Below are 16,595 nucleotides of genomic sequence, written 5' to 3' on the forward strand. Positions count from 1 at the left end.
CAGTATTGAGGAGGGAAAGAGGGCAAGGAGTCGGTGTGGCTAAACAATGCACCCTCATTCTCGAGAGAGAGCGAAGTAACCCAGAGATTCTGGGTCAAACCTCAAGGGTTCCCAGGTATGACACAGAGTTTATTACAGGACCATATAAATAAACCTTAAATGGGAAGCTCTATTAAAAAAAACCAATATATTTTTCTCCTTTAGAATAAACTTCAGTGCTGTATACAATAATGTAGGTTGGCACTGACAAAAAAATGGGCTTTATCTTATTTTGTTCCTTTATTTGCAGACATGGAGGCAGCCATTGTTGTCAGTCATACAATGTTTTGGGTGAATTTCTGAGTCACACTGAGCTGATATTTTAAGACAATGCCAATGAAGTCTGTTCCTCCATAGACATTCATTAGTCAGAGTGGCCGGCTGGGTGATTAGGACTGAGCAATTCAATTGTTTACCGCAGGCAGTATGTTGAGGAGTCAGGGCATTGGGAGTAATAGATGAGGCGAGGACCTGTTCAATAACCAATCATTGAACCATTCACCAGCCTGGGTTTCACTTAGATATACCAAGTGATTTTACTTTTAAAGCATAAAACGTAGCGGAACGATAATCGTAAAAGTAAAAAAGGCATTAAGGGGAACTTTAAATGAAATATTTGTTAAAACAGTGACTGCTGAATCAACACTGACCAGCTCACTTCATCATAATTATCAGGAGAGCCTACTGCCAAGAGATTTATAAAAATCTCACTCAGCAAATAATTGTCCCGCTGTTAAGAGATAGTCAACGTGTTAAAACACTGTCACATTCCAGCGTTTAGTACGGTATTCACGATTCAATTACTCTTACTGAGAACTGGAGGGGAACATGATCATGTCTCAGTTACTATACTTATAATTGTGCGAAGATGCTGTTAACTTGAAGACAAACTGCCAAAATGTTTTCTTTTGGCAGAAAAAGAGCATCCCCGTTACACTGAAGATATAAGATACCAATTTAGATAATGTCATGGCATGTCTTCCGCAAAAAGCACCAGTGGAATTGTCTAGATAAAAAATAAAACATTTAATATCCATTTGCTGCATGAACTGTACTGGGGGAAAGCAACATTTTTTATAATTTGATATACATGCTTTTGATTTTTCGTGGTACTTCTAGGGTTACCTGGCCATTCTTTTTATAAAGGAAGGAAATTAATTAGGCCATGTACCAATAAAACCTTCCAATTCGCCTATCGTCTTAGAAAAAGCAGAAGTTAAAGCTTATATACTGTGTGTGTGTATATATATATATATATATATATATATATATATATATATACACACCAACACACACCTGGGAACTTTGAGGGGGCAGGGGTAGCCCTGCTTGCTTTAACCAGGTGTGTAGGCAGTCTTGAATGGAGGGTGGAGAATAGGGGCATGGATAAACACTGCCTACCATGGGAGAGCTGGCATCTTCTGGCCTGCAGGGCAGTTAAAGCCAAGTGGCCTATCTGCACCTTGTACCCCCCCCCATATCTCACATACAGTAAGAACTTACATCAGTAACTGGCCCCTCCCAACCCAGTAAGTCCCTGATTACGTTTTCCATTTTGCCTGCTGATTTTCCTGTTCCTGTCCTCATTGCTGTACTGGCTTTCTTTTTCCCTAGGGTTTGGATCCTAATTTGGCTGCTTCCATTGATCACCTTGTACTGGCTATGTGCTACTGCTCTCCTCCTTCTCAGAAGTAGGCTTGATTAAGCCTATTGTCCAGTCTCCGCCTTCAGGTTCCGGTATAATACGCTGAGCATGACACATACACATTGGCACACATGTTTACACCCACACTTACACACTCACGCTACCACACATACACCCTCACACATACTTACCCTAATACACACTTACGTATTCATGCTAACACATAGTCCCCTTCGCAGACTCACACAGACATCCATGCCCACACACACACATGCATATTCATGCTCACACACACTTACACATCCACACTCATACACACTTATACATACACATCCACACTTATACACACTTACACATACACAGGTATGTTCCTTAGCAAGTCTGAAAATAAGGTAAATATAATTTCAAATGAACAACAACACATGACATAGTTGAGCCTATTATTAGCAAAACTACCTGTAACATATCTTTGAGGCTACTAGTATCCAAGGTGGCTAGTCTTAACCCCAACCAAGTATTTTTCTGAATATACCCTACGCAATACTCTGGCATCAAAAATACTGAACATAGCAGTTCTGTGTATCTAGACTAGAGCTGGAAAATAAGAGTTTCACCTGGAATGGGTAATAAAAAATACTGTTTTTCACTGCAGTAGATAAAAAGAGCAAAAACTTCTTGCAGGTCTAGCCCATTAGGACTAAATCTATATCAGGATGCCACAGAGAACACTGTGTCCTGTGTTCTATTTTAATATCTGGCTAACTCCCAATATGTAAGGCAGAAGCTTCACAATGACTTCTTCCTGCAAACTACTTAATATCTTTAAAGTATGAATTTGGAAAACCATACATGTTTCAGTGAAGCTGATTTGTTTCTAATTAAAGGGATACTCCAGTCACCATATGAACTTTAATACACATGATAACTGTGTGATCTCTTAGAATTTTTATGTTTTTTTTTTCATTTTGCAGTTTCTGCAGAATCCCCCCAGATGCATTTGCCCCGTTTCAACCTCCCTGGCTATATGCCCTTCAGGAGATCTATTTGGCTGATCAGTGGCAAGAAATGGAGACCATGGAGGAAGGGGGGCAGCTGCTGCGGCAGGTCTGTAACTTCTAGGTCAGTTAAGTGCTTTATTTCAATTCTGGTTTGGATTTTGCAACAATGTATATGGAAATACACACAGAAGGTTAGCGTTACTAACAGAGAACTTAACATAGAAACATAGAAAGTGCAAATAAGAACCATTTGGCCCATCCAGTCTACCCAACTAGAAATGCATTCTATAGTGGGGGTGTCTGGGACATTAAACTGTCCCTTTATAACAAATTTTAAGACCAGGGGCTGTTCCGCGTACAAATTTTTTTGTAACTGAACACAGAATTACAAACATCATTACAATGTCTAAATAGGTGATTTACTACATAGGTGAAAATAACACTGAAAGGAAAGTAATATACAATTTAAAATAACAAAACTATCTCGTTGACATATCACCTAAATGATTGCTGGGAATTGGTACTCAGCAGGATTCTAGTTCTACTTAATAGAACCCCAGGTTTGTGATCATTGAAAATAACCTATAACTCAAAATGCAGAACTCCACTGTCAGTATTCTTGTAACATGATAATTCTATTTTGTATCATGGTCTCTCTTGAAAGAATTGAAACAGAAATAATGTAGAGGGAGAGATAGTATTGTCTTTTACGCAAAAAAAAACATTAACAGGGGGGAAATAGGCATGTCGCTAGAGCTCTGTATTTTTTTGGAGTTAACTGAGGTCCCAATCAAATGGTCCCCTTTTTTCTACCTGTGCCACTCTTATAAAGTCTTTTCGTATGATAAGTGCAGTTGGAATATAAATCCAGCCCACAATATTACACAAATGACTATGGGGCCCATTCACTAAACGGGATATTTGCAGGAGAGCTTAATATTTTAACATCATGATGTCACTATGCATTCTGAAGTGCAAACCCCAGTGAACCTCCCCGGCATTATCACACCTGGCAACTTCGCAGGGTAGGCTACCCAGAGCTCTCACTTTTCTATGGGAGTGGCTTTATGGGAGGTGGGGCTATGCATACAAAGAGGTGGGGTTAGCCACATGATGGGCATGGTTAGCCATGAGGTGGGCAGGGCTAGCCCCAGATAGCAGTATATTGTTTGGGAGTGGAGGGGGAATCGTACAGGTGTGAGCATGGCTATATATATATATACTGCTCCTGCAACCTGGAGAAAGACCTTAATGACCCGGGGACCCAAGGAAGCAGCGCTTCACCTATACATCAGGATTAATTCACTCCTTCTTGCAGGAGAAGCTCACTGGGGTTTGCCCTTGATAATGCATAATTGTTGACCTTATTTGCATGCACCTACCCAGAATCCCTTGTGGTTGTGGCAGCACCATGAGATTTCTGAGGGAAAAACAAGCCTTTTGGTGTCTGTACATGAGTGTTTAATAATGCTTCTACATACCCCTAAATTATAGTGGAAGGGGTTTCCATCACCTTTACTCACCATAACTTATAATGTGTTCAATAATTAGATTTCTATCCTACATCACAGATACATTTACCAGATATTACAGGTCATGGATATGCATAGCGCCTCACACCCAACACTTATAAATGTAACATTCTCATATAAGGGCTTATGTTACCATATTTAAAGATGGTTCATTTTTAGTTCCTATTATAACGTATCACTTTAAATGATGTAGCACTTTTTAATGTAAAAATGTGAATATAATACACATACAAAATATATATATATATATATATCCCAAACGTGTGAAAAAGTACATTTTCTCTAGATTGTACGTTATATGTGATTTTACTGTAAATATAAAGTGGATATTTAGTAAGAAGTCTATATTTGTTTATATTGATGGATGACACTTTCAGAACATATAACGCTTAAGCAATGTATTTTTGTTGCTATAATCAGTATGAGTGTTGTAAAAATAATGGGCATGAAATATTCTCTGTATGGTTTGAAAAGTACAGCCATATTCCCAGGTGGCTCGGCTTGAGACATTATTAATCATGAGTTTCAGGTTTGGGAGAAACTTGTGATTCCGGATCTCTCAAGGGTAGAAGAGGCCAGCAGAAGCACTGAGGTCAGGTTCCCTATCTGTGTGGTAGGATATGAATGTGCCATAATCACCGCTTAGACAATGACTTTCACTGTATTGGGAGCAGATGAACTGCAAGGGGTTTAAGGGAACGGCAGACATGTGGCACATACAATGATGGAGTAGGTGGGAAGTAACCTTTTCTAAAGATGTTCTGACCTTCTCTATGATAATTCCCCATCGTTGCCATTGAGTTTGGGCTGGAAATAGACAAAGAACCCAAACCTGTTTTAAAATGGTTAGGTACGTATGCAGCCTCTCAACACAGCGGATGCAGGGATAGCTGATTGTGCTCAGAAGGTGAATTGTAAACACAATAGATAAATAAATAGGAAAAGCACTTGACCCATCTAGCCTGCCATTTTTAAATCACTCTTTCTAAACATACAATTGTTTTTCAATGTTTTGCAGATCTTTTAAATCGCATTATTTACTTATTATTTAGGATCGCTTTATCCACATCTCAAGCTTTTCAGAATTTCTTTACTGTGTTTGCATGTACTGAAAGTATTTTCCAGGTATCTACTACCCTTCTCCTTTGTATTCGGTTTTGGATGAGCTGGGGACCCATATTCGGTAGTGTGCTGGATTCATGGCCACCATGAATGGAACAGCCAAATGGAACAGCCTCCCAGCAGAAGTGGTAGAGGCTAATACAGCGAAGGATTTTAAACATGTATGAGATAGGGATATGGCTCCTGAAAATAAGCTAAGACAGAGGACAGATTAAGGTTTTAGTCTTTACATCAGGAAAAACGGGCAGGCTCAATGGGGCCAAATGGGTCTTATCTGCCAGCAAATTCTATGGTTCTGTTATCCCTTCTCTATGATGTAAATATTAAATAAAGGATTCTATAAATTTTTATGAAATGTTTTGTTATAAACGTTACCAAAATATAGTCAAATAATCAATGACTCCATCAACTTACATTTCCTGGAAGAAAGCGGAAGAAAAAAGATCTGCATGTGTTTTTAATAGTTAATTCTTTTAAAGCGCTTACAAAGAGCAAATGGAAAACAGTATGGCAATTATGATACTTAAACCATTTTAAAAGCGGGTACCAAAAAACTGTACTGTTATATTAAACAGTAGTAGCGTAATAGAATTACAAAGGAAAGTCACAATATTAAATACGTTTATCTGTAAATTATGATTTATAATATTTTTTTAAACACTTTAGTTGATTAATATAATATATATATATATATATATATATATATATATTGGGATACCACAAAAATTAATTGGAAATTATAGCAGTCACAGGCTTTCTATAAAGTTATTTTTTTCTTTTATAAAATGCTATATGTAGCATATTGCACATATTATAAGGGGGTGAATAGTAATTCTCTTCTAAATGTATAGCCTGTTCTTCCAGCTGTATACTAGAAACGTAACTGAAATACATCGCTGTATACGGACAAATGCAATGTACTTTATGCACAAAAGAACCAGTAGGTGGAGCAGACAACATTATTTATGGCTTCTGAAAAATAAAGTTTATTATATCTTTTTATGTCTTCATACTTTATGAATGATGGGATAAGTGTTGTGTATTTTTTTTTTATAGTACACGGTAACATATGTTCGGTGTACCTTAAATATACTGCATATTTAAAATGACGTTTTCGGGTTAGCTGGGGGCAACTTTAGCATCACACGTGGATTAAAGCTGGTCACTTCTCAATAAAGTCAGTTAACCCTCCACAATCACAGTAGCCATTCTAAAAATCTATTCCTGATTTTCCTTACAAACTGTATTATTAGGGAAGAGTTTATCTCAGAATAGTTGGAAAATTATTATTATTATTGAAACAATGCCATTTTTTTTGACCAGCCTGCTTGTAAAAAAAAAGAATTAGGAATCATTTCTATATTGATATACACATTATTTAATCAGTATAGGATATAAAGAAAAATATGCATTGAGCCATAGTGGGAGCAAAACTCTAAAAATCATAATTGTTACAACTTTTGTCTACATACCTTTTTAGAAACACATGTTGGGAGATCAGATTACAGAAAGTTAAAGGTAAAGTCCCACAGAAATAATTTTCTATGAGCCTTAAATACAGTGTTTTATGAAGAAAATGCAGTGTACCGCTTAAGAAAAGTGGATTTTGTTTCATATAATTTCTCCTCAACCCCCCTTTATCTGCAGGTCATCGTGTGACATTTAAATGATATTCCCTACTCGGAGCATTTTTTTTACAGCAATGCTAATGAAGTCCTGCATATCTAATAAAGTCCTTCCATGAGTCAGTGGGTCCTTCTGGGTGATTAAGACTGAGGCATTATGTTGTCTACTACAAAGCAGTGTGATAAGTATGTTTATTTACATAGATTGGACGAAGCTCACATATCTACAACACTTATATCCTTGAGATGTACGGTTATTAAAAAACATTGTATTATGTAAAAGCTATTTTGAAACAAAAAAATATTGTCAAAATATTTAAATAGGAGTTCTAGAAACCCTAGGAGCTGTACAAACAATAAAACATACAGAATTTTTCTGTGTTAATATAAATAAAACAGTCAGATTTTATTTACTTTTTTTAAAAAAAATTACTATGAAATTTCTCTGAATTGTTAACTCATAACTAAACGCCAAAACATGACAAGGAGGCGCTTGACTTTGGTTTTTATGTTGTGTAATTCTTTTATTTTCCTCCTCTGTAACGGCAGCAGAATAAACTGCTGACTTGCGGTCTCTTTGAAGGCGATGCTGACATTTCCTGCACAGAGATTCTGTTACGGAGTAGTCACCGTATCTGGCTGCACGCATAGAGAGCTATTTAATTGAAGTCGAAGTTGTGTTTTTGTGATATCGTTTCAAGTAGTCATGTCCCATTCAGCACCCTCCTTTGTCTCTGTCAGGTTGGGAGTCCCTGCGGTTTGTATAAGCTGTCACAGAATGGCAGTGTACACTAACCTGTTCAGTGCTGAGAAGGTAATGCATCTTTCGAGCCCGGTAATCTTTCTTGCGCTCTTCTGCCTCCGAGTCTTTTTTCGCTTTTTCTTCAGCCTTCATGTCTGCAAACTCATCGAGTTCCTTCCTGAATCGACATGGAAAACTTGTGTGAATTTGTGTACGGCCGTGCATTTGCATCACTACACCGGTACATAAACTTGCTATGATAGAGAGAAAAGTGGTATAGATAGTGATGTTTTAATGATGTATAAGTGGTATTTACGAATGCTGCAAATACGGTGTGTTCTTTTGTTAACAATTTGGGTTTCAGAATGTCCCAGAAATGATATGGTTAACCCATTTTGCATTAGAAGTCTCTGATAAATCTTGTTTGTACCATACAGTGGTATTATAGCTATTATTAACAGATATGGCAATTATCAGTGGTGTAAGAACATGAGAGTTAAAGAGCACTGCTGGAACTTGGTCCAGTTTTGGAAGTGTCGAGCGGTTCTGCGCCTTATGAGACGTATTCCTGGTGGTCTAGAATGAAGGAGCAAAAGACTCCCATTTACAATGGAACAATCTGCTATTGACTTTTATACATCCAATGTACTCTATCATACCTGGGAGTTTCAGGGATTTTATCCAAACCCCAAGATAACAATCAGATTCTTAGCATCAGACCTTCTGGAGTTGATGCCTTCATATTCTACTCTGATTTAATGATAGTTGAGTGATCCTGGTGTATAGTGTGCTTGAATACAGATCACTTAAGTTAGAATATCTTCACCTCCTAACAAGTCAATTTTCTTAAGGACCATTATGAGAGCCTCTTGGTTGCCATCATTAGTGAGTCGCCACAACAGCATTTTAGCCATGAATTAGTAGGTTTTATATGAGCTCGTGTTGAAAGTTCCTAGGTATGTAAGCCAATGGCCACAGAATCACTATAAGCATGGCTAAAAAAGCATTACTAAGCTGGAAAACAATGCCAAGGCCCTAGTTCCAAGAGAAAGCCAACGAAGACTCTGTAACAAACATACAAACCGCTATGGGGCAAGATTCGTCGAGGAACGTGGGTCAATTAACATCTCTTAGATTTGTTCCTCAGAAACAGCTAGTCTAATTAACCTTTGCTTGAAAGACTGGAACTTCGCCCATTGATGCGTATAGATTTAATTAAGTGTTAATACCCGATGGCCAGGTCTTTACCATGAGTTACGAACTCTGGGTGTACAGTATTTATTCGCCCAGAGCCACAATGAGATTTTGCTGAATGATTTGCCCTTCAGAGAAAAAGATTAACAGTTTTATTATGTCTTACAAAGTTTGTGTTTGATGTTGTAACCTTCAGTGTGTATCTTTTTTTTGTAATTTACCATTAAGAAGATCTATAACTGATGACACTCTAAAACCAGATTCATTAAATTCCGTACAACAATCAGGATACCACAATGTTATATTATGCAGCAACTGGAGATCCTGTTAGGGGAACGCATGGGGATTAAAAGAGCAGTGTAGTCCTTAAAATTGTACTTTTGTTTTTTAATGTATGTTTGAGTTCATTTTGCATAGACTTCAATTCATTTTACTGTTTGCTAACTGAATGCACATTCTTTTACATTGACTTTAACTCCTCCTCCGGCAGCCTCTACTGAGACCAGGAAGTATTATCCAGAAAACTACTGTACATGCTCGATAGCCAATCACGTGTATGCTTACAAGACAGTGTTCAGATAGCATATGTGTGATTGGCTGCTGCTACGGCCATTGATTTCATTCACAGGTCCATCCTTGGGGCTTCAAGATCCGCAGATTAAGTATGGTTTTGTGGCTTAATTGTGCGTGTATTCACTTGGTGTATATATATATATATATATCTATATATCTATATATATATATATATATATATATATATATACCATTACAATTGAACCGTAAATCATAGAGTTTCAAGTTCTAACCTGAGGAGTCTGATTTACTCCAAATGATTAAATTGATAGTGGCAATTATTTATTATGTGCTATCTGTTAAATCCATTCACTTTGATATTTTCCATTTGCAGACAAATCTAATAATAATAATCATTTTATTCATTTAGTATACAAAGTCTGTCCTTGAACTACTATTTCATATCCATAGATTATTTTCCTTAATCAACGATGCAAACTATTTTAAAAGCTCACACAATGATTACCGGTAGTTATTTTTTTAGAAATAAGGTGAATATTAACTCAAGATTCAAAGTTACTAATTGCCTGCATTAGACACATAAATCTGTTTTTTTTTCTCCGTCGTAAATAGAGACTTCAAACACATTTCAGAAAATGCTACTTATGCAATTCCCCCGAATATTAATATCACTTCCCTGCCTTCCCCCGAGTGCACTTTAATTGTACGATTAAGTTACAATCTATAAATATAGGGCTAATAGGAAAGACGTGCGCATAACCTGCTTTATTTTATACTTAGCACAATGTAAGCACAATGACTATAGATCTAAGTAAGCTTCGTGTTTTAGATTGTGTTGGCGAGGCAGTATGGTGACCCTTCTGACCTGCGTCTCAAAGCTATTATTAATTGCTAACTTACTAGGTTAAGCCAAACAAATTTGTTTCAATTGAAAGGATCTCTATCTGTGTCTGAAAATTTGTGCTACACCAAACAGACCTCATTAACTGTGTCCACTTTTTGACAAAGAGCAAGGCAGCGTACAGATGGATGACCTTCTTCTGTCCTTCTGTGGGGGAGCGCAGAGGTTGGTGGCATAGAATTTGTGCCGAGTTAAAATGAATGAGGCAACAAATACACCTGACAGTAATTAAACCGCATTAAATTCCAAAGGAAGGATGTATTAAGAAAAAGTTGTTGAAAAATGGGGAAACGTAATTACAGAGTATTGTTGATATGGAAAGGTCACCAAGCTCTTCAACTCATTCTTCTTCTGAAAATGGGTCTGTTTTTTTTTTACATACACCAAAACAAGCATATTTTAGGCAGAAATCAGGATATAGTTACTTAGTTTGCAAGGACTTGCTGGCTGGTTGCTTCTTCTGTTCAACAAACAATTACATTTGTCACATTATTAGAGGAACAAAAATTTGAATTTTATATCTGACGGAAGCATCAGAAATATCATGTCTTTATTAGAAATGGTTGAAAGCGATGTGACCTAGGGAACCGCAATTTTGATGTCATGTTATATTCATTGTCATACGGTGGTGATCATTCTAATGCCAAATGTGTCCATTTACTAAAGGGAGAGTTTATAGGAGAGTTGTGGTTTCAACTATTGTGTCACTGTTGACGATAAAGGGCTTATACCGGCAAATTCCTCAAGCAAGAAGGGCTGAGTTGGCCCTGTAAATGCTCTCTGTATCCAACCCTTGAGAAAACTAGCTGGGGCTACTAAAATTTTAGCAATCTCACAACTTTGTCTGTCCTTTGCCCAAAGAGGGGTGTGGGGTGTGGCTAGAGGTGGGGCTAAGGTGATGAATGACAGCTTATTGAAGGGGAGGACCATGATATGATGTCATATTCTGGTGCTCCATTTCAATAAATTGTTAAGTGGCATCATAGGAGCAGTGGTTGGGGGTCTCTGGACATAGGCCAGGGCCAGATACCGTTGGAAGGTGGCACTACCTTATAAGTGACTTAAGCAGCTGCTAACTATTTTTGTGATTAAGTAAGACCTTAGATTAATCATTAATCCGTTATCCACACAATTAGATAGATGTATTTGCTGATCATATATACATTGTTGTGGCATTTAGGGCTGTAGGACACAATGATACACTAACACCCAGCAAACATTCTAGGCTCCTAGAACAGAGGCACATCAGAGAAGGAAAGGGGGGTTTGGATTCCAAGGAGAGACCTTTTCTGAATATCGAAGTCCCCTGCAACAACTATTAAAATAATTATATAATGAATGTTTATCCCTCTAGACTGTAAACTCATTTGAGTAGGGCCCTCCTCACCTGTTGTCTCTGTCAATTTGTTATGTTACATACTACTTGTTATGTCTTCTCTATCCATTGTACAGCGCTACGGAATTTGATGGCACTATATAAAACAATAAATAATAATAATAATAATGTTTAGACTGGGGAACAACAATGCTAAAAAACAGTATCACTGCAGTATCGGAAACCATTGCTTACTGTAGACCCCCACATTTGTCAAACTGTTTGCTCTGTCAATTGCTATTCTTACTTTTCTTTTGGCTTCCAATAAATACACAAACACTTCCTATCAGCAAAGTATATATAGATATAATTCTTCGCACGGTCAAAAGCTATTTAATTGCTGTCAAAGGGTTCTTCTTCAATCTGCACTAGACCAAGGCAGACGTTACGTCCCCTCCTTAGCTAGGACAGGTTTCTACGAAGACTGATCAATCTTAATTTTTGCTTAAGTGAGATTAAAATGACTTTGGTCATATTTCGCTTAATATAACCTGGAAGTCTTACGTGCCACAAGCATTCAAACTCAAATTACTGTTCGATTAGTTGAAGGACTATGTGGGTCATTTAAAGGAAGCTGTACTAACAATCTCTGGAAAAAAAAATGAAATGACAATCTTTTAATGACCTTGTGTAAGGCTCGACGAAACATATTTTAATGCCTGTGGGCTAAACAGATCTTGCTGCGAATTGCCCTTGAGATGCGCTTGGTGTCTGGCTATTGTGAACTGTATCAAAAGTTTTAATAAACAAACAAAATGAAAGAGTTTTGTCACTTTGTAAAAAAAAAAGAGCAAAAAAATCCACATAATTGGAAAGAAAGCTAATATAAAATGAATGTGCTGAAGCAACTGAGACAGGACTACCCAGATTTCGACCATGGCTAAAAACCCTGCCTCTGGCAAAGAATTGTCAAAAGTACAGCTCCCTTTAAAAAGGGATATTTCACTTTTTCCCAAATCTCACATTTTATAACGTTACACTAAATGCATTCATGTATTTGCTATAGTCGCTAATAATTCAATGCCCGGCTCTATGCCAGGGCATCATCTGTTTTATCATCTGTTTATTTAATTGTAAGCTCTTGGTGCCTAGTTGTCAGGAATGTTAATCCAGCCCTGGTCGCATCCTCCTTAAACCATTTTTCATATGCATATTTTTCTTAAGCATTCATTGAGTGCTAGAGGTAATATGAACATCTAGCCATAATATATCAGATCAAATATATCCATAATGATTGATTGAGTGCCTGATTTTCTGCTGAAGACCCAGTTTTAAGATCGGTAATCAGATATACACATCCTCATTACTATAACGTTGCCTTGTATCGCTAATGCATATGAGAATGATAACTGGGTGGCCTATTTATCACAAACACATGGACTCATTTGCAGCAAAACACCTTCAAACTTCAGTAAACCCGTCTCATTTGTATTTCATCATCTACTAACTCCCGTGTAACATAAATTGTCTCTTGTGTAACAGGGGGCTTTTGACAGCTTTTAAACAGGAGGTAAATTAATCTCACTGATCCTGATAATATGCCATCAGTGTGTCATAGGAATAAAGCAATATCCTACATACTTCTCACTCTTTCATCATTAGAAAAGAGTGGTGATGATGTCACTGTTGGCAGAGCTCACCAGAATTAGGAATCTGCACTCACTCCCCACAGGAACTCAGGTGCTTAGCTGTGCCAGGAAGGGCCAGCTCCCCAGTAAATCAAAAATAGAAGAAGGCTCCAGGCACGCAGGGGTTCCATCAGACAGATTTATTGTAGGAAACAGACAACAACGTTTCGACCTCACGATGAGCTCAACTGTTGGCAGAGCTGACATCATATTACACTCCATCTATGTAAAAGTCCCTGCATCTGCACCCATTATATACATATATTTAGTATATTCATATTTTAGTGTTGGGTTAATTGTCCTGTAGGCCAGTGTATCATAGAGGTCCACATTCTGAATAGGTGTAACATTAAAGTTTTACACCACAGTACTTTGTCTTTACTTTTTTCAAGTTATGAAATGTTTTTCAGACATATACCAGACATATAATTACCATTTTAAAAGTACTTTGTCTCTGCTTTTTTATCTTTTTTATTTGTCTTATACATCCCTTATGGTTCCAATAAAATCATTGTTGATCACCTTTGAGAAGCGCTAAAAATATTTTTGTTTTAAAAATTAACCGTATTAACACAAATCAAGTTCCGAAATATTTTTTTACCGTTTTATTCAATTTTTCTATATAAAAAGTATTAAGGAAAAATCAAAACATTAAACGAATTCCCTCTATAATGATTTTTTTCTATTACCATTTATTGAGGATATCATTTTAGAATCTTGTGTAAAGTCCTACAAATTGATTTGTTTTAAAAATTAACCGTATTAAAACAAATCAAGTTCCAAAATATTTTTTTTGCCATTTTATTCATTTTTTCTATATAAAAAGTTTTAAGGAAAAATATAACTTTCCACGTATTCCCTCTATAATGATTTTTTTTGTATTGCTATTTATTGAGGATATAATATAATTTTGGAATCTTGTGTAAAGTCCTACAAATTGATTCATAACGATAATTACAGTGTAAATACTGATATGTTGATGAAATGACTGCATGTGTGCGTGTTTTCTTTGTGTACAGACTGTTTAACACCCGCGTCCTTGAGAATGAAAACTCGGTCAGTGAAAAAGTGGCTAAGATATCAGCGTTCATAAATTTTACTAAGCTTTGGATGGGTTCAAAGAATTACCATATAAGAAAAGCCTAACAGAGGGAATTTATCTGATTATAGTGGTAATAATTACCCAGCTGTTTATTGCAGATAGAGAAATAATTCATGCAGGCAATAGGCCGTGATGGCATTGACACTCCGCATTTAGTAAATATGCAAACTGTTCACTTCTAATTAAGTGAGCAAGAGGATGCCCTTATTAAATGTATAAACTAAAAGTGCCTTCCTGACAAGTGATGAATTGGTACATTCCTCAAACTCTTGCCACAAAATGATTGCCATGAACTTGGGGTTTAACTTCATTAAAAGATCTTATGGGAAAGTTAAATGAGGATGGACAGCATAACAAGCCCTCTCTGACAGCCTATAATTTGTTAGAGTTTATTGAAATTGCACCAAATTTAACGTGGATTTTTTATTTATTTATTTTTTTTGCATCAACCTGTAAACTTACAATAGGTAAGTCAGAGCGGGTAAGAATTGGAACATTGAAATATGTAATATTTTGGTACCTTTTTAAATATTCCACCTCTATGTCATGAAATAAATCAATATTAATTTAATTCTGGTTTTAAGTTCTTTAATCTGGCATCAAATAATTAACAGAGAGAACTAAGAAACTTTATAATATTTCATATTAAAGTAAATAATACAATTTACATTATGTACATAAAATGTACGTTGTTAGTAGTAGCTTTTCAAATACTATTAATTGAACAAGGGGTAAGTTATTTGCACATATTTGAGGTGTTGCTCCTCATTAGTCTGGTTGCAGCTTGCTGTCGAGGGGTTAATGGGGAGGAGGTTTAATTGCACCTCCCCCAACACATTAATAAGGTTTTGGTAGCAGTATAAACTGCTTTGTGTGCCCACTATGTAGGAGGTGAGAGTAGGTTCTCACCCTATTGAGAGTGTGCATTGACGTGGCGGGTGAGCTTAATTATGCTTTGGCCAATTCATATAACCAAAACCTCTCATTTAGATTATGTTTATATATTCGTTGCCAACTTTATTAGGGTAAGAAGCGCAGACAGTTTTTGTTTTTTGTAAGTTATCAATAAACCAGGTTAATATCAATATTAGCTTTCTCAATGTCATGTTTTGGCAGAATTACCCCATGCAGTTGCAAAATGGACCACACAAAAAATTAAAGGGACCATATAGATATCATATGCATACAAATGGCATTCATATTTTTCTTTATAATATTAATATTTAAATATTTAAAGATGTTGCTTTTTTGCCTGGATGATGAAGATGGGAGATCTCGGAAAGGTTCTTGTGTCCTTTTGCAAATGGGGTAGTAAGTTTTGTTATTTTATTTAGAAATAAGCTTACCCATATTACAACAATTGGCATTATGCAAATCTATATTTTTACGTATTTTCTCATTTCATGGACTCATATTTTGTTCAGCTGTGTTTTTTTAAACATATTCTAATGCCACTTTTTTCACAGTTATCGACAAACCCATCAATGTCCCTTTTCTAATAGAATCAGAGATGTGAAATTTCAAGCCATACTTTGCATTAAGTAAGGAACAAAAGAAATGTGGAATTGGATTTTACAATGCATGGTATGGTATTTTCCGAATGCCGACCCCATGCTGACACCTGTCTAGGATATATGTAGATATGTTGGTTTGGGTGCAGCTAGAAAATACATTTTATTTATTAAATTTTATTAAAGGACAAAAAGCTCTTCGGAAAAAATAAGTATTATTAAAACACCTGTATCCATTAAAGTATAGAAACTTTCTGAAACTAAACCTGCAGCAAGTTTATGGACTATATTTTATCCTGTTTAGAATTTACCTAAGAGAGGTCATTTTCAAGTTTTCCACAGTTTTTAATTTGTATTGCTATAATTAACCTTTTTATAAATTATAAAAACCCAAATTTCTGTTCAGAATTTACCTAAGAGAGGTAATTTTCAAGTTTTTTCCACAGTTTTTACTTTGTATTGTTATAATTAACGTTTTTATAAATTATAAGAACCCGTTTTGGTATATCCCTACAGAGTATTCCTTAGAAAAATTACATTCCAAGAAGAACATTTTCCTTGAACCTTCACCGCTTGACAGAGATGGTCACACTTCTTTCTTACCGATCCCGCTATTTAAAGTCCTACACAGAGGGTGTGAGGGGATC

At 36.3% G+C, this 16,595-nt stretch overlaps 1 protein-coding gene across 1 annotated transcript in view; it reads right to left on the reverse strand.

The window, feature by feature from the left end:
• The window catches only part of SPATA17 (spermatogenesis associated 17), a 67,842-nt gene that overhangs the window by 26,143 nt on the left and 25,104 nt on the right, over positions 1-16,595 (reverse strand). Inside the window, exon 6 of the mRNA XM_053461011.1 lies at positions 7,758-7,881. Within this exon, the coding sequence (XP_053316986.1) occupies positions 7,758-7,881 (124 nt within the window). The remainder of the gene's footprint in view (positions 1-7,757; positions 7,882-16,595) is intronic.

The sequence above is a fragment of the Spea bombifrons genome, chromosome 3 (assembly GCF_027358695.1).
Source record: "Spea bombifrons isolate aSpeBom1 chromosome 3, aSpeBom1.2.pri, whole genome shotgun sequence".
NCBI classification, from domain to species: Eukaryota; Metazoa; Chordata; class Amphibia; order Anura; family Pelobatidae; genus Spea; species Spea bombifrons.